Below are 22,830 nucleotides of genomic sequence, written 5' to 3'. Positions count from 1 at the left end.
CTGTGAGTGAGCTGCAGCACTGCTCTGCTTGCTTGTGTCACCTGAAAATGTTACACTGAAGGGGTAGTGTATAGATTATTGATTAAAAATATTGAATGCCACTGAGCCACAAAGAAATTCTAGAAGAAATCAAGGTAGAGAGTAGTCTGGCTTTAGCTTTCTCTCTCTCTGGTGACACCAATGCTTTGAAAACTAACTCCCTAGGAGATCTTAAAAACAGCTCATGCATGTCACGTTAGTGCTGTACAGTGGAATTTTTTATAAGTCAGTGTCACACAGTAGTAAATCAGACAGCTTGGGGGAACAGCTAAAGACCTGTAACTCTGTCAGAAAAAGTGTTTTTGTTTTTTCCACCAGCCTAAACCTGGAAGTTAGATTAATTAAAAAAAAAAAGATGCATATACTGTAAGAAAAAAGAGGAGTTGGGAGGCAGTGTGTCTGCAGCAGACAACCTTAGTCCATGTTTATCAAGATTCTATCTTTATGCTGGATTTTTACCATAGTGGAGATCAAGTTAATGTGTGGAATACCTTATGATACCTATATATATATATATACACATATATATTCATCTTGACTTCTTTTAGAGGTTCTGATTAAAAATAAGAGGTGATGGTTTTGTCTTGATTAAATTTGTTATAAAAGTCATGCAATAATGTGTTCAAATGAAATCGTATTGCTCTGTTGCTTGATTAAGGTAAGACTAATTGTGGGCCTAATTTTCATCAAATTAACTGAAAATAACAGGTGGGGGAAGGAAGAAAGGAAAAGAAATCTGTAACGGAATTGACATTGCTGAACAACAGCTTGTCTAGACTAGAATGTGGAATTAGAGGGGAACTGGACCATCTTTGTTCTCAGTGATTTCAACATTTCTCTTTTCAGAACCTGATTTCTCTTACCTGGATGCTCTGGCTCCTTATCAACCTTTAGCAATGAAATGTGTTTACTGTCCCATTGACACAAGGCTGAATTTTATTCAGGTGTCTAAACTACTTAAAGAAGTCCAGGTAATGACTTTTCTGTTGTCTTTTCTTATGCTAGAAAAAACACAATGTCATTTTTGCTGCTGTCACATGCAAAACTGCAGTCCAGTAAGCTGTTGAACTACAAAAATGGAAACCAACACAACTTCACTGAGCCACACACTTACTGCTCTTTAAGTCTTCATTGCTCTCTGTAAAACTCCTCCCTAGATAAAGGAAGCCAGCAGCGTCCTGGCTTGGATAAGCAATAGTGTGACCAGCAGGACTAGGGCAGTGATAATGCCCCTGTACTGGGCACTAATGAGACCACAGCTTGAATACTGAGTTCAGGTTTGGGCCCCTCACTCCAAGAAGGACATTGAGGTGCTGGAGCAACAAAGGTGAAGAGTCTAGAGTACAAGTCTTGTGAAGGGCAGCTGAGGGAACTGGGGTTGTTTAGTCTGGAGAAAAAGAGGCTGAGGAGAGATCTTTTCACTTTCTGCAGTGTTCTGAAAGGAGGTTATAGTGAGGTGGGGATCAGTCTCTTCTCCCAGGTAACAAGTGATTAGAGAAAATCAGCCTCAAGTTGTGCCAAGAGAGGTTTAGGTTAGACATGAGAAACAATTCCTTCCCCAACAGGGTGGTCAGCCCTTGGAAAAGTCTGTCTAGGGAAGTGGTAGAGTCTCTGAAGAGCTTTAAAAGCCATGGAAATGGCAGCTGATATTGAAGTGGTGATTGAAGACACCAATTTAGGCCTTGCTCCACCAGACACTGTTGTATACAAAGCAAAGACTGCCTGCTCCTAAAACAGTTTGTTTCACTGCTGAATGGATCTTCTGGATTGAGTTTCAGATGTTGTCTTCATACGAATAAGATAGGTTGCTGACAGCAACCTGCAGGGTTCCTTATGGCAATGATTACTGTTGAAGGGCAACGTGCAGAAGCAGGCACACATTTTAAGAAGTCACCACACTCTTCTTTTCCAGCCTCTCCACGTGGTTTGCCCAGAGCAGTACACTCAGCCACCACCCACCCAGTCTCATCGGACAGATTTGATGATAGACTGCCAGCCTCCTCCAATGTCCTACCGCAGAGCAGAGGTCCTCACTCTGCCGTACAAGCGGCGCTACGAGAAGATCGAAATCATGCCTGAAGTGAGTAACAAACGTGGGCAGAAAGACAATGGCCTCTTGCTCACAGTGCCAAATCCAAGTTGCTGCTTCAATAACTCCTTTAAAGATGCCTTATTGCTGTGATTTACTGTCAACTATGATCGTGTAGGCTGCATCAAGAGGAGTGTGGCCAGCAGGTCCATAGAGATGATTCTACCCCTTTACTCTGCTCTTGTGAGCCCCCACCTCAAATACTGTGTTCAGTTCTGGTGTCCCCATCATAAGAAGGACACAGAGCTCTTGGAGCAAGTCATGAGAAGGGCCAGAAAGATGATCCAAAGGCTCCAACCTCTGCTCTGAGAATAGGCTGAGGAAATTGGGGTTGTAGAGAAGAGTGGACTCGAGGGGAAACTTATAGCTGGTATCCTGTACTTGAAGAGATCCTACAGGAAGGCTGGAGAGGGACTTTTCATAAGGGTGTCCAGCAATAGGACAAGGGGGAATGGTTTAAAGCTGAGGGAAAGTAGGTTTAGACTGGGTCTTGGGAAGAAGTTCTTCAGTACAAGGGTGGTGAGATTCTGGAATGGATGAGATTGTGGATTCCACCTCCCTGGGGGTGTTGAAGGCCAGGTTGGATGAGGTCTTGAACAGCTGAATCTAGTTGAGAACCATCGCTGCCCATGGCAGGAAGGCTGTGTAGCAGATGATCTCTGAGGTCCCTTCCAACCTAAGCCATTCTGTAATTCTAGGAAAGCACTTTCTATCAAGTGTAGGGCCAAGAAATAAGCATTCCTGAGAGAGAATTGCACTGTGTAAACTAATGGGAGTTGAAAAAATCACTGTGGGCAACAAAATGTGTTCATGTTAATTGTCCCATACAAAGATACATCTCATCTCATAATAGACACCAAAGGGCAATCTCTGCTAGCCACCTGTGAGGCAAACCAGTCATCTCCAGTTTAAATACAAGTAAGTTGAGGTACTGATGATCTCCTGAGGTCCCTTCCATCCTCTACCACTCTACAATTCTGTGGCTGCAGTTTGAATTGGTGGCTAAGGATGAAAGGATCCAAAGAATCTGAGAGTTAGTAGCCAGCCAGGAGTCATCTTTCTCCTCCCTTCAGGTATATCTGTCAGGAGATACCCTTTCCCATGAGAAGCAGTATTGTTATTATCTATTGTATCACTAAAGGTGTAGCAAAGAAAAGGCTCATTTGTGTTACAGCAGTTTCAATAAATGGTTAATTCCTACAGACTACCCAAGTCCAACAGGGTAATGGGTTGTTCATAGCCATCTATGATGTGGACTGCTTGTGTCCACAACATCTATTAATAATTTATTAACCCCACCAATCAAATATGAATGTACCTACAATACAAAGGGTGATTCATTCTCTAACACAGATGATCTTAAAATATTTTTTTTCACAATCCAATCAGCACAAATATGTCATTGGTTCAAAGGTGGCAGTGGCTTTTTTACAAGCAGGCGTTACTGCCCTTTAGAAACTGTGGAATATGTGAGTCTGTTTTTCATCAGAGAGTAGAGGAATGAAGTTGTGACAGTTTGGGTGTTACCCACCTCCCTACTCTTATGAAATCACCCAGACTAGATTCAGCCATCTGGAAGTTAAGGAATGAAGCTTTATATTTACACCTTAGCACAAGATACAAGCAGATATTTACAATATATCACAAATATATACAGCTGTATACAGAAATATGCAAGTTAAAGGTAATACAGAAACACAAGAGCCCTCCTAGAAACCAGAGTCCCCAGGAGGGACTCCCAACCACCCTTCCACCTTTTTCCACCCAACTACCTTATCTCAGAGTTTGCCATATGTGCAAGGTGAGCTTGGAGGGTTGGCAAGAGGGGTTAGAAAGCAGAAAGTTAGTTACACAGAAAGTAGCCCAGGGAGAAAGCACAGACTCTGACAGAGACTCACACACTGTCTTGTCTGTTTTGTGTTCTTGCTTTTATACATCTCAGCAAGCCTGTGAGTGAAGTAGACATCACCATTGTTTCCTTTTCACAGCCTGTCATCTAATTTCTCTCACCAAAATATTCCACTTTGCCTCAAACTAGCACAGAAGTACCCTTAGTTGAGCCAAACATGAAGTAGAGAATTGCTAGCCATGTAACAAAATCTCTCAGCCCCTCCACAACACTCATTCCTACCATTTCATGTATGTCTACTTTGTGCATCATCTCTGTTGTTCTTCCTTTGTACTCAGCACTGTTCAGGCCACACCTCAAGTGCTGTGTCCAGTTCTGGACTCCTCAATTCAAGAGAGATGTTGAGGTGCTGGAAGGTGTCCAGAGAAGGGCAACGAAGCTGGTGAGGGGCCTGGAGCACAGCCCTGTGAGGAGAGGCTGAGGGAGCTGGGGGTGTGCAGCCTGCAGAAGAGGAGGCTCAGGGCAGACCTCATTGCTGTCTGCAACTACCTGAAGAGAAACTTTAGCTAGGTGGGGTTGGTCTCTTCTGCCAGGCAAGCAGCAACAGAAGAAGGGGACACAGTCTCAAGTTGTGCCCGGGGAGGTCTAGGCTGGATGTTAGGAGGAAGTTGCTGGCAGAGAGAGTGATTGACATTGGAATGGGCTGCCCAGGGAGGTGGTGGAGTCGCCATCCCTGGAGATGTTCAAGATAAGACTGGATGAGGCACTTAGTGCCATGGTCTGGTTGATTGGACAGGGCTGGGTGCTAGGTTGGAGTGGATGATCTTGGAGGTCTCTTTCAACCTGGTTGATTCTATGATTCGAGCCTGCCCAGCTCACTGGTTAGAGGCCTGCCAGAGCCATAGAGAGAGTTTTTCAATAGTAAATGGACTCAGACACAGCTCCATTGTGGCATGTTGTTACGAAGGGGTAATTAATTAATGCAAGATTATTTTTCCCCAAAATTAATATTGTTTATTAATTTTGATAGTCAGAACTCTTGCCACCCCTAACCACTAATTTTGACAATAATCTGTTCTTTGCACGGTCATGGAAAGATTTTACAGATAATAACTAGATCTAGAAATAACTTGCAAAAATAGATAGACATTGATTGAACTGGAAGAGAGTGTGGCCAAATACTGCTTGTGGTCAATATACTGCTTGCCCAGCTTGTGGTCAATATACTGCTTGCCCACTAGATGGACTCAAGGAGCTCTTTCCACTTACGGCAGAAGGCAATGGTGAATTAGAAAAGCATTTACTCACAAAATATTATCTCCTAACTCAGAGGGCTAGCTACAGCCTCAGACAGCATCCAAATGCTTTCAGGGAATTCTGTCTTTCTTGTCAACTGCTGAGACTTCTGATTCTTCCCAGGCTTTTCTCACTACTCTCATGCTCAACAACTTCCTCCTCACCTCCACTCTGACTCTCCCCACCTCCAGCTTTGCTCCATTCCCCCCAGTCCTATCACTCCCTGGTAGCCTCAGAAGTCCCTCCCCAGCTTTGTTGTAGGCCCCCTTCAGATACTGGAAGGCCACAAGAAGGTCACCCGGGAGCCTCCTCTTCTGCAGACTGCACAGCCCCAACTCTTTCAATCTGTCCTCATAACAGAGGTGCTCCAGCCCTCTGCTCATCCTTCTGGCCCTTCTCTGGACATGCTCCAGCAGATCCACATTCTAAAAGTTGTGCTTGTTGCAAAAAGCTACTTGGTGTGTAACAAGGCTTCTGAAAAGACTTTTTAATAGGGTACAACAATTAGGTGCTCATTCTTTTTAAGGAATGAAGTGCCACCTTTGTAGTGATTACAGACTCCAGGACAATGTCTGTTTCAGCATGTCTTCATAACACCATCATTTGAGACTAGTTTTTTGCCTAGAGCTTGACCTGCAAAGTGGTGATAAGGCATGGGAGAAATAGTACATTGTCTCCCACCCTCTTTGACTTTGGTCTTTGAGTCATAGCAGCCTAAACTGGTGACTGCTGAGATGTGTAGCTGTGTGATCTCTCCTGCTGGGTGTAACCATTCACAACAGTCAATCCCAAGGGATATTGTTTGGTTTTCAAGTAAATGAGAGGAGGAAAAGACTGTCTCACTCTGGTGCCTGTATTTCCTTTCATGCTAACTCTCTAAATAAGCACTTGACCTCCCTATTAATGTTCATGTTCCCTCATTCCCTGTCCCAGCAGAAGAGCCCTGTCTGTCCCACTGAGCAGAAAGGTCATTAGGCTTCTGTTTTGGAGATGGCCTCTTGGTTTCAGGCAGGATTTTTGCGGTGGTGGCAAAAAATGGCCATAATTTCCCCTTCTGCTAGGTGAGTTTTGCTAGACAGGACTATAAATATGATAGATGAGCTCCTTGGTGGGGAGTAGTTGCTGTTTCATGTCCCCTTTTCAGTACTTTCATCCAGGAACAGTCTTTAATGGTGCCCAAATATATAGGAATTTCTATATTGCAAAGAAAGGGCATTTGTTTCATACAGGCTACTGGCAGCTTTGGGGTTCTGTGGAGGCTCAAGTGGCCATTGGAAGGGGTATTTCATAGCTCCTAGCAAACCTTCTGAAGGTTTGTTATTTGTCAAAACCATGCCAGCCAAAAATGGAATGATGAAATCCACCCTGGAAAAAATAGTAATTGCTCAATCTGCTGCAGGGGTAGGACTTGGGTCTAAAGTACAGCTAAAAGTCTTGTAAAAGAATGTCTCCTGCAGTTATGTCTTGCTCAAAGCCCTCTCCTGACATCCACAACCCTTTCTCCAGAAGTGTCCATGTGCTCAAACTTCAGTCTGGATTCCTAAAGCTTTTGAAAACCAAGCAATTTACTCAGCGTGTTTTCAGTCGACACAGACTGGTGATAGTAGGATAGGTAGTGTGACATTTCCTTCCTCAGACTGTCTCAGTAGTTCAGATTCCAGCCTTTCAGACTAATGTAAATGTACTGCAGGAGCTTGTCTACATTTCAATCACTTCCCCGAAGAGCAGAGGCAGGTCAAGCAAGACTATTGTATGTTAATGAGATTTACACTCAGAGCAGCCTTTGTTTAGAGAGAGGTTTTAATAGTCCCAAGGCACCAGGCTGGAATGGCTCTCAGAGGTGTTGTGGAAACCTTTACACTTCACCTAATTCCTTCTTCTCTGCATATGCCTTTCACTTTAAACAATGATTACAAGAAAAAAAGAAAAAAGACTGCTTCCTGGAAATTGGGTAGGCATTGTCTACTCACAAAAGAGTGATGGGAAAATGGAAAACACCTCCTGGAGCAAACAGATAAATTAAACAGTGGTGTTTGAGCAAGTAATGTGCCTGCAGTTTAATTACAGCGGAACAATGGTGCGGATCACTTGGTTTCAGGAGCAGACTGACTTCACCGAGGGCTCTATGGTTTTAAATACACTATTTGCACGTTCTTCAGGACACAGGCCAGCACAGGAGGATGTGAATGTACAATGCACAGCCTGACATGAAGTGAAATTATAAGGGAGTATTGCAGAGAAGAATTAGGAAAACAGCTACTTGGCAGCCAGTTACAATTATGTAGATTTCACCTCCACTCTCCCCTTCTCCTGTCTTGATTTTTCTTTCCACATAGAATCTTGCCAATTCCTTTTTTGAGAGAAAGAAAGGCAAAACATCACTTTCACCTTACCTTTCCATCTTCCTTTTGTGTTTCAGGGACTAAAGAGTTTTAATTTCTGTGTTTCTTCTTACCCTCAACTTATTTTTGGCGGCTCCACTTTGTCCAATCTCTTGATCTCTCTGTTCCTTTTTCCCTGACTATTCCCCTTGTAAAGATGCTGCAGTCTAAATAATATAAAGTAAATTAATAAAACCAGCCTGCTTGCTTCTGCTTCTGTCATTCCTTCTTTCAGCTCCAGGCTCACTGAATCCAGTGTCTGTAAAATTGCCTGGAGTCCCTCTGCTGATCTAGCACAAGCCCTCTCCAAGTTTGACTTCACTTTTTGACATTCCACCAAAACTATTCTTGTCCCAGCTTTTACTAGCTTGCTCTTAAGTAAAGCCAGACCCACTGTAGTCTGCTGTCTTCCCAATTATGTCATCAATGTTCAATGCAATCAGTATTTTCTTCTTAAAGAATCTCATTAGAAAGACTCCTCAGTTTCCATTCTACTTCATAATGTCCTGCAGCATACTCATGTCTTTAATATCTTTGCTGGTCATAAATACTTGCTCCACAGGCATATTGAAATCTTTAGACCTTTCCCCTTTGGAACCCATGCTTGACCACCTATCTTTTGGTTTCCTTTGTGGGATCTGATACTAGCAGACTTCTTGCACCCAAATTCTGCCTGATTTAGCAGATGATTTAAAGCCTAGGCTGAATCTGTTTGAGACCTCTGCCCACACTGTAATTTCTGGGACATTTTTGTGTTGTGTTTGAAGTGGCTTGACAACAGAGCTTCTGCTACTTAAATTGTGAAGGGTTAAGAAGAGGCTGGGAGGTAAATTGTCTTCCTTTCCAAACAGCCATCCAAATACAAGTGATAGGATGAAGACCATGTTTTATATTTCTGTCTGCAAAACTCACTGTACAGAATCACAGAATTAGAGAATTGTGGAAGTGGGAAAGGGCCTCTGGAGAACATCTACTTAACCCCCCTGCTAAACCAGGGCCACCCAGAGCAGGTTGCCTAGGATTGTGCTCAAGCAAGTTTTGAAGGTCTTCAGAGAAGGAGATTACACAGCCTGTCCAAGCAGCCTCTTCCAGGGCTCCAGCACCCTCACAAGAAAGTTTTTCCTCATGTTCAGGGCGAATTTCCTTTGTTCCACTCTGCCTTGCCCTGTCACTGGAAAGAGTACGGCCTCATCCCCTTGACACTCACCCTTTATAGATCATCATTTGAAGGAGGCCTACAAAAAAGCTGAGGAAGGACTTTTTAGGCTATCAGGGAGTGACAGGACTAGGGGGAATGGAGCAAAGCTGGAGATGGGTAGGTTCAGGCTGGATGTGAGGAGGAAGTTGTTCAGCATGAGAGTGGTGAGAGCCTGGACCAGGTTGCCCAGGGAGGTGGTTGAGGCCAGGCTGGATGAGGCTCTGGCCAGCCTGATCTGGGGTAGGGTGTCCCTGCCCATGGCAGGGGGGTTGGAACTAGATGATCCTTGTGGTCCCTTCCAACCCTGACTGATTCTATGATTCTAAGATCCCCTCTCAGTCTTCTCCAGGTTTGACAGCTCCAGGTAACTCAGCCTTTCCTCAGAGGGAAGATGCTCCAGCTCATCCCTGCTTGTGAAAGGGCTCAGCTTTTAAGCATGTGGAAAATTTGGGCACTCTTTTCCTATTAAAAACTACACTGGGAAGATAGTTTTCTGCTTCCAGAAACTGGATTTGATGTGTTAGACAAGCTGGGTGAGTGGAGAGATGAAGGACGAAGCAGACTGATCTCCATTCAGATTTTCCTGAGGACTACTTACTGTAAAACCCTCTGTGAAACTGTGATCAGCAGGGTCTGGTGGAGTCACTGTGAGGGCAGGCACATCTTAAGACCTTTGGGCTTCTTTAATAATGGGAAGAGGATATTCTTCTGTTGCATAGAAATTGCATCCTTTTTAGAGAGTAGGGTCTGCATGGGAATCTCTTTATACCTGACAAGCTCCAAGGCTGTAAACAATCATTTCCACCTAGAAATGGAAGTGTCCTCACAGGTTACATGGCCAGAACCCAGCTGCAGTTAGTAATAGTGTTCATAATGTGCCTGAAAAAATGTAAGGCATCAGCTTCAAATTGTGAGGACTTTTGCCCTTGCTGTTCCCACTAGAATGCCTTTCAAACCCCCACTGTCTCTGATGGCTAGAAACATCCTGATTTCCAGCCTACATGTATTCATGGCTGGCCTGCACATACGTATTCTTAACAACGTGTTTTTAGCATAAATAGATTTTCCCTCTTGTTGGTATTTTCCCTGTGGTGTTTATGTAGAGTAATCAAATTCTCCTTTTGGCTTTCTTTTTGCCAGAGTAAACAAGCCAAGATATTTAGTTTCCTCTTACAAGACAGCTCCTCCTGCCCTAACCCTTACTTGAACTGAAATTACCCACAAGTTACTGCTAATTCAGATGAGATCTTGCTGGGCCCAGTATGATAGCAATGGCTCATCTCTGCTAAAATTACCTGGTGTTTTAAGGACTTAGTTCCATTTAACATTTTTGTGGCCATGTCACATTTGTGACTTTCAGTTCGTATGGGATGGACTAACAAATCTGGACCCTTCACCTCTGTCATCTCAGCAGCTGCCATCTCACAGCAGAAACTCTCAGTGTGAGCCTAGTCCCTGGCCTTGCTCTTCATGCTATTGTGAATTTCATCTTGTTTTTCTCACTCCAGCTCTTGAGGTTGTCTAGTTCTTCCTGGATGATGGTAGCCTGATCTTTCTTTTATTAAGGCTGCCTCTATAAACTTCAGTGGAGCCTTCTGAAGACTCTCTTCTTTCTTTACTGAGGTCATAAATAAAAATTGAATGGCAGCAGGCTCAAGACTGACCCAACAACCCAGTAGTTACCTGAGAATATCTTTGCTATAACCAGCTGTATTCCCACCTCAGGACTGCTATAGAAACCCATGGTTTGCCATTAGCTGTGTGGTACCTTGCAAGTGCTTCATGAAGCACAGGCTGTGACTGCCCCAGTTCCCTCAGCAGTTGTCTTATCAGACAGAGTTGTTGTATTAGTCACATCTGACCCACTTTTGACTTTTTTAAACATTTTACTTCCATTTGTTTTATTACTGCAGTATAACAGCATGAGTAATGGATGCCCTTACAGAATCACAGGCTCACAGGATATTAGGGGTTGGAAGAGACCCAAGGAGATCATTGAGACCAACCTCCCTGCCAGAGCACTGATCACAGAGGAACACATCCAGACAGGCCTTGAAAGGCTCCAGAGAAGGACACAACCTCTCTGGGGAGCCTGTTCCAGTGCTATGTGACCCTTACAGTCAAGAAGTTCCCCCTTGTGTTGAGGCAGAACCTCTTTTGTTGCAACTTACACCCATTGCTCCTTGTCCTATCCCAGGGAGCAGTGAGCAGAGCCTGTCCCCCTGCTCCTGACCAACCCTCAGGTGTTTATGAACATTTATTAAATCCCTTCTCAGTCTTCTCTTCTCCAGATTAAACAGTCCCAGGTCCCTCAGCCTCTCATCATAAGCCATGCCCTCCGGTCCCCTAATCACCCTCGTGGCCCTCCACTGGACCCTCTCCAGCAGATCCCTGTCCCTTTTCAACTGGGGAGCCCAAAACTGAATGCTGTATTCAAGATGAGGTCTCAGCAGGGCAGAGTAGAGGGGGAAGAGAACCTCCCTTGATCTGCTGGACACACTCTTGCTAATACACCCCAGGATCCCATTGGCCTTCTTGGCCACAAGGGCACATTGCTGTGCCATGGATGTTCTCCCCCAGCACTCCCAGGTCCCTCTCCACAGGGCTGCTCTCCAGCAGATCACCTCCCAGCCTGTACTGGTGCAGTTTGTTATTCCTCCCCAGGTGCAGGACTCTGCACTTGTCCTTGTTGAATCTTATTTGTAGGATTTCTGAGCACTACATATTGTACAAGCACTAAACAGAGCTGTTCCCTGCCCTAAGGAATATTTCTCAAGTTTATTCTTTCTTTGTTTTTCCTAAGGACTTGCAGTGTGTTGAGTTCATAATCTGTCTGTCCCACCCAGTGGTTTCATGTCTTTGATATCTCTGGTTTGATCCAGAGTTGCAGCTCTGACTCCTACCTCTAACACAGAGTTCATTCAGTTATGCACAGTTTGCAAATCTGGAAGACACACATTTGATGTTGATGTGAAAACCCAGCTGTGTCCCTTTCTAAATATACATGCTGCAATCTCATGTACACATCACTGAATTTCAGATCTTAAAAGGGAAGAGGCTTGTAGTTACTGGTAAACTTTGCTGTGTTCCCCTTTGCTCCAGTCCTCATGCCAGCTCACCTCAGACTTTGCATTTCCCTGCTGGGAAAGTCTTCGTGTGCCCTCTCTAGTGTTAAGTCAAGAGCTGTTGCACTTACAAAACTTGGAGGTGAGGAGGGAAAAGGGAATTGCCCCAAAAATCTAGGAATGATGTTTGGAGAAGTGTCCTAAAAATCTAGGAAGGAATCAGTGGTAGTCAACACTGCCAGTGCAGCTGCATCTGGGGTGATAAAATACTGTGCATGTCTGTCCCAGGGAAGATTTTCCATAGGACCAAGACCACAGGCTCACAGGATGTTAGGGGTTGGAAAGGACCCAAGGAGATCATTGAGTCCAACCCCCCTGCCAGACCAGGACCACACAATCTAGCACAGATCACAGAGGAACACATCCAGACAGGCCTTGGGAGTCGCCAAAGAAGAAGACTCCACACACAACTGCATGTGCTAGGAGACAAACACCTGTGCTACAGTTCTGGTCCTCTCCTGATTTTATTCACTGCTTTTCCAGCTTTTTGTTGTTGTTGTTGTTGTTGTTGTAGTTTTGTTTTTTACTGTAAGAGTTTCAGATTCCATCCTCAGTCATTGCTCAGCTCTTCATTGCCAACAAGAGAAACTTTTGGCTGGTGACTGAAGACAGCATTCAACATTAAACCTAGGGAGGGTTGTCCTTGATGAAGGCTTTAGTAGAGATTTCAGACTAACCTAACCTGTATTCTTTGCTTTTTCTTTATAAACAGCTGTACTTAGGCCAACAGTGGTGTTTGGGCTCACCTAGCATGTGTCAGATTTCATTTACTTGTGGAAAATGCAATCCTACATGAAAGATTCAACTGTGGTTTATGGTAAAAATGTCTCTAATGTGCAGAAACTAGAACACAAGAAGCCCTATCTGACATGAAGAAAAGCTTCTTTCCTTTGAGGGTGTCGGAGCACTGGACCAGGCTGCCCAGAGAGACTGTGGAGTCTCTTTCTCTGGAGACTTTGAAATCCTGCCTGGACATGATCCTGTGTAACTTCTATGATTCTATGACCCACAATAAGTGCTTTAGGAAAGAGGTTGGACTAGATGAAATCCAGAGGTTTCTTCCAGTGCTTTAGGAGAGGGGTTGGACTAGATGATCTCCAGAGAATCATAGAATCACAGAATCAACCAGGTTGGAAGAAACCTCCAAGATCATCCAGCCCAACCTATCACCCAGCCCTGTCCAATCAACCAGACCATGGCACTAAGTGCCTCATCCAGACTCTTCCTGAACACCTCCAGGGACAGCGACTCCACCACCTCCCTGGGCAGCCCATTCCAATGCCAATCACTCTCTCTGGCAACAACTTCCTCCTGACATCCAACCTAGACCTCCCCTGGCACAACTTGAGACTGTGTACCCTTCTTCTATTGCTGCTTGCCTGGCAGAAGAGCCCAACCCCACCTGGCTACAGCCTCTCTTCAGGGAGTTGTAGACAGCACTGAGGTCAGCCCTGAGCCTCCTCTTCTGCAGGCTGCACACCCCCAGCTCCCTCAGCCTCTCCTCACAGGGGTCTGTTCCAGGCCCCTCCCCAGCCTTGCTGCCCTTCTCTGGACACCTTCCTGTATCTCAACATCTCTCTTGAATTGTGGAGCCCAGAACTGGACACGGAGGTTCCTTCCAACGCTTTAGGAGAGGGGTTGGACAAGATGATCTCCAGGGATTCTTTCTAATCCCCACCATTCTGTGATTCTGCAAGGTGGACACTTCTGATCATGGGATCAGAACATCCCAAGATGACTTTTCTCTCCTTAGCTGTTTCGAGGTTCACAGCAACACTTGCAGTTTCAGACTAGTGAGAGTCAATGACTCATTGTTTTGAGTTGGTTTCTGTTTTAAACTTTCCTTAACAGGTGTAATTTGACAAAAGAAACAAGCAGCACAGGAACACGTTCAAGTTTCTCTTGAGGCAGTCCCAGCACTCATCCATAGGCAGGAGACTGATTAGTGTGGTTAGTTCTCAGTGCCTTGTGTCTCTGTTTTCGTGACTTTCCTGATGCCAGCATGTGGCATTGGCGTTGTGATAATGACTGGAAGGAAGAAGCATTTATTCTTGCGTGGTGGGGGGCTTTTCAGTCTTGCAGACAAAGGAATAACAAGATCCAGTAGCTGAAAGCTGGGCAAATTTAGCCTTGAAATAAGACACGCTTTCCTAGCTGCAAGGAAAATTAAAGCATGGAACAGCTTGTGAGAGGAAATGGTGGAGCTGCCACTGCTTGGAGTATAGGCAGGGTTTGCTGTTTCTCTGAAAAAGGTTTCCTTAGCACTTTGGAAGAGTTCTGAGATTTGTTTGTGCAAGAGGTCAGTTGAAAGCAGTGCTGTCTGGTCTTGGTGGGTGAGTTACTGGATGTGATTAAATGACCTTTTTGCTTTGGGTCAGTAGACTTCTATAATAAAGGGATCAGAGAGGGCTGTGAGATGAAGCAACGTCTTAGAGAAGCTAAAAATGAATGTCTGTTGTACTGTCTTTTTGACTGTTAATAGTTAGAATGTTGCTGTTGAACAACTTTGTGGTTAAAGCCTGCATAAATGTTAACATCAAAGTATTTCATTGGCAGAAGAAGACTTTGATTCTAAGCAGCATTCTGGTTTTTAAGGATCTTTGACTTGACAGTGTTTGTCGTTTTGCCATATATTCTTGATTAGAGCTCACTTTGTATCGATCCTGCTCTGCAAGGTGGTAGAAATGGAAAGTGCCTTCGACCACTGCAAAGTGCAGCACAGCACACTGCTGCAAATGTTACTATTTTTAGGTCTCAGGGGAGATTTGAAGCAATATTTTCATTCTGTTAGCTTTCAACACAGGCTGCATTCAAATCATGTGCTTTACAGATCTTGAACTATTCCCAGAGAGAAAGCAATTTTAATTGAGCCATGAAATTTTGGGTTCTGAGATTCACAACATCTGAAAGCATGTAAAATTTTGGGGGATTGAATGCAGTCTTAGAATGCCTGTGTTCTTCCAGCTGTTTGAATTCAAGGAGGTGCTCTCAGAATGTTCCTGTAGCTTTAGTAGCGGTAGGTAAGTATGTCAGAAGTTAGAAGTTGCTGAACTTCGCCACCATTGAAGCCAGCAGAAAAGCCTTCTCAGTGCTTTGATGGCAAAAGAATTAAGCCAGCAGTGAGTGCTTTTTGAAGTCAGGTTCAGTTGCTTCTCTGTTCAAAAGGATTAGAGCTTTGCAGTGGTAGGGTGATCACCTACATAGTCACAATTTACAGTTGATCAGAGTTCCCAACCATAAAGTTTTGGTACCTGAGATTTCCTTAGAAGTGGCAAGATTCAGTTGTTCTGCTCCATCCCTCTCTAGGTTTGGATCCTGTTGAAAATTCACTGGGTGGTCTTTGGTGAGGAATTCAGTGTTTCTTTGACTCAGGTGTACCATCTGTGAAATGGGAATGCTTTTCTAAAATCAGTTTCTCTTCCTGCTTTTCATGCTTGGGAGCATCTGGCATGCTGAAAAGAGCTGGCATTGCCAGGCTTTGCTGGCTTTGCTCCATGGAAGCACTACAGTAGATGGCTGAAGTTTCAAAAGAACTTGTTTATCTGGATGTTAAATGCTTCTTGATATATGGCTCCAATTGCAGGTGCCATGTGTTTGAAGGTGAAAGGGAATGGAATTCAGATGAAGATCATCTCAGAGAGGCTCTATCTACATGAGGTGGATTGCTGGGTGGGTTGATGGTACATCTGTAGGGAAAAACAGCCAAGTAGATTCTGTCCCTTCAGAATCATAGGAGTTTGGCAAGATCACTGGCTCTTAGGACTGAGTTAATCCCTCTTGATTTAGGAGTCTACTATAGTGCTATTTGTCTGTGTCAGAGAATCATAAAAGCATTTAGGTTGGAAAATACCTTTAAGGTCCTTGACTCCAGCCATTAAGCCAGTAGTGCTGAGTCCATCACTAAACCATGTCCTCCAGTACCACATCTACAGTCTTTCAAATCCCTCCAGACATGGCAACTCCACCACTTCTCCAGGCAGCCTGTTAAGGTGCTACTTGTCTTTTTAGTGTTACTTGTCTTCCCAAATGAAAAGTCCTTTCATCCCTTCTATTTCTGAGTCACCTGCTGAGTTTCACCACAGCCATGGTGCACGCTTCACATATCCTTGCCTTTAGGTCCACTGTGAACAGCAGGAGTGTGTTTGGATGGGAGTGATACATGGAAACTGCCTGTGCTGCTCACCCACATGCTGTGAAGGTACCTGTTTACCTAGGACTGAATCCTGACTGAAGTCATGGACAGGACTCCAGTGTATTTTCATCTAGAACCCTCTTTGACTTTCCTCAAAAGTGTTGTCAAGCCCTGGAACAGGCTGCCCAGGGAAGTGATGCAGTCAGCATCTTTGGAGGAATTTAAAGTATGTGTAGATGTGATGCTGAGGGATGTGGTTTTAGTGGTGGACTTGGCAGTGTTGAGTTAATGGTTGGATGTAATGATCTTAAAGGTCTTTTCCAACCAAAACAATTCTGTGCTGCTGGCTGTGAATCTGTGAAAAAGGGTATAGTTTTCTGTGCTCACAAGCCATGTTTTCTGCAGCATTCCTTTGGAAACATGGCTTGAAGAGGTGCTTCCCAGCTGGCCAACTTCCACAAGTCTCAGCAGGTGCAGTACTGCCCACTCCACATGCACTGCCAACACCCTCGGTGCTGAGGCTCTTGGAAGGCTGCCAATGAATTAAAAGTTGGAGCCAAGACTAGATTTTATTTCTTCTATAGAAAAGGCAGTGGGCTTGTATGGAAAAGTGTCAGTGTTTTTGAGCAGAAACCCTTTTCTTCCAGCTAGTCTGCAGCCAGAACACCATGGCACTGAGGTACTGAGAAAAGGAAACCAGCTTTAATTTTTTGTTACCCACTGACATAACAAGCATAATAAATAATGGCTAACTACATTATTTGTTTTGCTAATAAGAATTACTATTAAAGTCCTTTTAACTAGGTTTCTCTTAAATTATATATTGTGAGACTTGCCTTGGCTGCTGAAAATCTTGTACTGCTCTGACAGCAATATGAAAGTCAGTAGCTTTAAGAGCTGGAAGGAAGGACTAAGCAGGTAAGAGGAGTGCTCTGTCACTTTATCAGTGGGTTTGTGTTTGCAGTTCACTGGCCCATGATTTAAAGATACCTTGCTGCCAATGTAAGTCACAGCTGGACTCATACAAGTTTTGAGATCATTGCTTGCTGAATAAAATCCTTCTATCCCTTTAGCTTGCAGATTCGCTTGTGCCCTTGGAGATTAAGCCTGGTATTTCCTTGGCAACAGTTTCTGCTGTGTTGCATACTAAAGACAACAAGCATGTGCTGCAGGTACAGTACAATGGGAAAGGGAGAAAGATATCCTTCTCCTGGGTTTCCTGCCATCTGGGACTCCAGCTGTTCTCATGAGGCAACCCCTCCAACAACTCTTTCTCCACCGGAGCAAAGTCCTTGTTAGGCGCTTTGTCTTGCTGTGAGTAAGGAATTACACTTAGAGTGCAGTGTGGGATGCAAATAAATCTCTCTCCCCTCTCTTTCATGGCTGTGTGCCTGGGTAAGATAAATGGGGAAGTGAGATTATCCCTGAAGAGAGGCTACAAATCATACAGCTGTCTTCCATAAGTCATACACCAGGATCAGCATCAGCCAGCCTCTCATGGACTTACAACTGAGGGTCAGAGGAGTGAGATGACCTAAGACATGAGGCAAGTAAAGGAACTGTCTTCCTTACAGTGCCTTTTTCCCCAGGAAGTGGATTATGAATCCTTGTACAAAGTAAGAGTGTACACTGTCTCCCTACCACCTCCCTCAGGCTGACACTGCAGTTCCTGGCATTAGTGCTCCCTGGAAGGTGATGGCATCTGATGGGCCTGCTCAGCAGTAGGTGTCCTAGTCCCCTTTCTCCTTTGATGCATGAGCACGCAGGGAACACAGTGAAGCTACACTTGGCAAATACTGCCTCTCCTGTTGGGAAGCAGACTGAACAGGGCTTGATACACTTCAGAATTGAGCCTAGTACAGTATTGTCTTTAATGCAGGCACACAAAGATTGGTTAGGGATTTGTGTCACCTAAATCACAGCAGACAGGCCATGTGCCTCCTTCCAAATCGGTGTCCTGGAAACTCTAGGCAGCACTGGAAAAATGGAAGTATTGCAGCATAGTTGGTCTGAGACAGCTTCCTTTTTTGTGTTGTTCATTTACTCTCTACTCTGATTCATGATGCCAAATAAACTTGGGCTTAAAATGCCAGAGCCCTCTTAAATGGACAGAGGTAGGACAGCACAGCAGCATCTGTCAGTACTGGCTGAGCCTGGGACTTCTGGGAGTTAGAGAAGTTGTGTGTAGACAAGCCCCAAACCTCAGTCAATGAACAAAGACCTATGTGAGTGGTTTGTGCACACATGACACAATACATGCACACAGGCCCACCAGCTAACAGGAAAATGGTGGGAGTTTAAAATGACTTAAGTGCATCCCTGCTTGTGGAACTGGAGCCTGGGCAGGGGGCATTTCCCTCTCAAGGATCAAAAACAATGTGGAAAGAAACACGGGGACATGCCCATCAGCAGGTTCAGACCTGGTGCTATGTGATGGGAGAGACACAGCGTTGAGAAGAGCTCAGTCTGTCACCTGGAGCATACAGGATGCTGACTCAGGCAGATGCCCTCTGCGTGGTGCAGACACATCTCTGGCAAATGGTCTTGCCAAAAGTTTGGAGAAGTGTCCCAGCACCTTCTTCCCAGGGACTGAGTTACTGGTTCTCTGGGGAGGACCAGTGCTGATGCTCCCCCAGCCTAACTCACTCTGCACAGGACACACTTCACAGTTTCCTCACTGCTCTCTTTACAGGAACCTGCTTTCACGTCCATGAATTGCTCTTTCAGACGTGCTCAGTTAAGCCCACCCTTGCCTTGCCCACCGCACAGCAGGCCATGGTGCTTGGTTTGCTACTGCTGCTTCCTGCTAGTGGAGACAGCTCTTGGGGATGAGTTAAGGCAAATCACTTCCTGAAGCAGTCTAAAATTATACCCAGATCACACTCCAGTGATTTTTTCAGGCACTGCAGCATCTCTCACACCTCCCTGCCTATTCAAGTTCTTCCTAAAGACTCACTTTTCTGAGGCCAGGGAGAAATAAATTCCTGATATTTTTCATTCCCTGAGCAGTTCCTTGCTTTGTATTTGCCTGTTTCTCAGCGTGTTGCATCTTTCAGAGTATGATTGTCAAGGCACTGACTTCTTTAAAGCATGGTTCTTAGGAAATATTACAGAGTGCTTCAATGCTAAACCAGAAAGCTTCAGTCTGGAGCTGAGTCAGACAGGCCTTTTAAGAAGATGGAAATTTGAACAGAACTGAATTTGACAGAAATCTGAAGGTGGTGGAGATTTGAGCTAAAGCTGCTAATTTATCTTTCTAAATGGCTTGTGTGTGCAGAGCTGCAGTGGAGCCCAAGACTGGGTTTGTCTTCTCCCCTTCAGCACTGCAATCTTCCCCTTCAGCCACAGAAAACAGTACTCTCTTCTTGTCTTGTGTATTTGATATTCCAACTCAATTATGGTCAGCTGATGCTGTTCACTGCATTACTGTGCACATTCTCATCCATTAGCTCCCTCCAAAACCTCCACAACCTACTGCTGGCAAGAAGAGAAAGCGAGTGAGTGATGAGGTGCCAGAGTGTAAACCTCTGAAGCCACTGCTGAGCGGCTCCATTCCTGTGGACCAGTTTGTGCAGACTCTGGAGAAGGTAATAAGTTTTTGGTGGCAAGTGAGGTTCAAGGGGATTTGTATCATCTCAGAAATGTGCTGCTTTGCTAGCAGAGAGAGGGGAAATAAATAATTTTAATGTTGCTTGAAATGGAGAGGGACTAATGAACTCAGAGTGCTTCACTAGGACTGTGTGTCCCTGCACTGAGTATGGAGGGAACACTTCCCTCTAAAGTCATGCCCTGATAAGACTCCAAGTCAGGCCAAGTGCAAGGTCCTGCACCTGGGTCAAAGTGCTCCTCAGTATATGGGGGATGATGGGATGGGGAGCAGCCCTGCAGAGGAGGACTTGAGGGTAGTGGTGGGCAACAAGCAGGACATGAGCCAACAGAACATGCTTGCAGCCCAGAAGCCAGCTATATCCTGGGCTACACTCAAAGCAGCACAGCCAGAAGATTGAGTGAGGAGATTCTGCCCCTCTACTCCACTCTGCTGACACCCCACCTGCAGTGCTGTGCCCAGCTCTGGGGTCCTCAGCACAGGAGAGGCATGGATCTGTTGAAGCAGGTCTAGAGGAGGCCACAGAAATGATGAAAGGGCTGCAACTCCTCTGCTGTGGAGAGAGTTGGGGTTGTTTAGCCTGGAGGAGAGAAGGCTCCAGGGAGACCTCCTTGTCACCTTTCAGTACTTAAAGGGGTTCCATCAGAAAGGTGGGGACAGACGTTTCATCAGGCCCCATTGTGACAGGGCAAGAAGTAATGCTTTTGAAGTAGAAGAGGGGAGAGTCAGACTGGAAGAAAGAAATTGTTTACACCAAGGGTGGTGAGATGCTGGTCCAACTTGCCTGGAGAGATGGTAGATTCCTCATTCCCAGAACTGTTCCAGGTGAGGTGGTTTGGGTCTCTGAGCAACCTGATGACATTGAAGTTGTCCCTTCTCTCTATGAGGGGAGTTTGGACTGGATGACCTTTAAAGGTCCCTTCCAACCTAAACCATTTCATGTTTCTATGATTCCATGGTTCTGCACTGGGGCTTCATGTTAGTCATGTCCTCCTGGTTTCCCATGGAAACAGAGCTTTTTGGGGTCACTCAGTGGGGGTGAATTTTCCCCATGTAACTTTTGGATTCATCAGCTGATTTCCAATAAATTTGAGCAACAGGCCAGAGGTCTCCACTGATGGAGAAGCTTTCTGAGAAGCTGCATGACAGGGGGCTTGGTGGCTGAACTTGTAGGCAGCTGTGGAGCCCTGTTCTGGCCTGCATGACTCCTTGACTAAAATTAGCAGGAAAAAGGGCAGGGTTGTCTGTGAGGACTTCTGCCCAGAGGTTCAGTAACTCTCCACGTTCATCTTCTTTGAGGGAGTAATTTCTAGAGATGGTAATTTCTGTGGTTAAAGGAGTCATTTGTCTTCTTTGTCTCTCAAGATTTTGCAGTTACAGTGACCTGGTGTAGTGGAACGTGTTGGCTTTAGCCTTCTTGTTCTATGCCCTGTCTATCCATATAGTGAGGGTCATCCTTAGCTTAGCCTGTGCATGTTTCCTCTGCAAACCCCAGAGATCTAGTCTATCTGCAGTGGCATTCCATATTTTGTGGCCATTCTCACCTTTCCTCCCTGTTGTGCCCTTGTCTTTCAACTCTGCCTGTTTTCCTGACCTGTAGTAATTTCTCTCTCTTTTACTCCCTCCCCAATGCTACATCTAGCATGGTTTCAATGATGTGAAGGTGGAGGACACAGCCAAGGGCCACATCGTGCTGCTCCAGGAGGCAGAAACCCTCATCCAGATCGAGGAGGACTCCACCCACATCATTTGTGACAACGATGAACCTTTGAGGGTGAAACTGCGTGACCTGGTTCTCAAGTTCCTGCAGAAGTTTTAGCTGCTGGGCATCATGCTGCTCTGCAAGGAGAGGCCCCAAAGAACCTGAGCTAAGGGAGAGAGAACATTTCTTCATCCAAAGAGACCAGAAACCACCTTCCCTTTCATGGAGAAGCAAGGAAGTATTTTCTTTATCTATCTATTTTTAAAATGTTATTGTTGAACACTTTTGGAATACTTTGGAGGAGATTCCTGTTTTGTACAATTGGGAGTTGGGATCTTCTAGGAGATATGAAGCACAGAGTGAGTAAACAGAGTGTATATTTACACAGGCAGGGTGCAGACAAAGCCCTTACTTTGTGTGACCCTCTCAGCAGTGAATGCCCTAGTCCTTCACCTGAGAAAACTCTGTAGGAATATTGAAACAACAGCCTTAGATATTGGGAGATTCATTTTTCTCCCCACTGCTTCTTCCTGGTCACCAGATCCAGTTTTCTCTCTGTCCTCCATCTGCATTCTTGGGCATATTTCACTGACACAAAAGGGAAGGAGAAAGCTGCTAAGGCAGAGATGATAAAAGTAGAAAAAGGAGGCTGTGGTGGGCAGGTAGAACAGTTTCAGAGGGGCAGGAGCCTGGCCATTCCCTCTGAAAGCAGAGGCATTTGGAAAACAGACTATGTGCTTTAGTGATGTGAGGTGTTGATTGATAGAGCACCCTCACCTGTTGTGACCAATTTGTCCACCTAGCTCTAGGCTCTTCACTGAGATTGGTTCCTTCACCATCAGTGCAGAAGTATTGCAGGAAGATGCTTTCAAAAGTATATAAAGCAGTTAAAACTCCTAGTACTTTGGAATTTAAGTGCCTCTTGTTTCTGCCTTCCAAAAGCCCATCCCCCCCAGTCCCAAATCCTGACTCATATAAATCCATCTGTACCACACACCTGAGGAGGATTTTGTGCCTCAAGTCATCTACTGGGGGCCTAAACTTAGGAGTATTGCTTTTAGAAGTGGCCAGTTTCTCAGATTCACTGCTGTTTGTTTTTTAGGGAGTTGGTTTGTATTTATTTGGTGTTCAAAATAAAAAGCCTGGTCAGGAGGAAGCACATTTCTGTGGTTTATAAGAGCATCTGCATGCCTGTGCGTGTCTGCACACATCTGTAAAATACAGCTGCTCCTTCACTTTATAGCTTTGGGGAGATGAAGGCAGTGGCAGAAGAGCTCCACAATAAAAACTCTCTGCTCCTGCAGTTCCCACAGCACATTTCTGTACACTAAGGACTGGATGTGCAGACTCCAGCAGCCATACCTTGGCTTGGTGTACGTTGTGGGCATGAGAGAAGCAGTATCATTAATGTG

The 22,830-nt window shown here is 45.0% G+C and overlaps 1 protein-coding gene across 1 annotated transcript in view; it reads left to right on the top strand.

The window, feature by feature from the left end:
- Positions 1 to 22,574, top strand: part of INTS9 (integrator complex subunit 9) — an 85,384-nt gene extending 62,810 nt beyond the window's left edge. Inside the window, exons 13-17 of the mRNA XM_064146659.1 lie at positions 886 to 1,010; positions 1,952 to 2,119; positions 17,183 to 17,281; positions 19,559 to 19,696; positions 21,359 to 22,574. Coding sequence (XP_064002729.1) covers positions 886 to 1,010; positions 1,952 to 2,119; positions 17,183 to 17,281; positions 19,559 to 19,696; positions 21,359 to 21,535 — 707 coding nt within the window. The 3' untranslated portion in view covers positions 21,536 to 22,574. The remainder of the gene's footprint in view (positions 1 to 885; positions 1,011 to 1,951; positions 2,120 to 17,182; positions 17,282 to 19,558; positions 19,697 to 21,358) is intronic.
- The last annotated feature ends 256 nt before the right edge of the window (positions 22,575 to 22,830 follow it).

This window comes from Pogoniulus pusillus, chromosome 7 (genome assembly GCF_015220805.1).
Source record: "Pogoniulus pusillus isolate bPogPus1 chromosome 7, bPogPus1.pri, whole genome shotgun sequence".
NCBI lineage: Eukaryota > Metazoa > Chordata > Aves > Piciformes > Lybiidae > Pogoniulus > Pogoniulus pusillus.
This window is presented reverse-complemented; position numbering and strand designations above follow the sequence as displayed.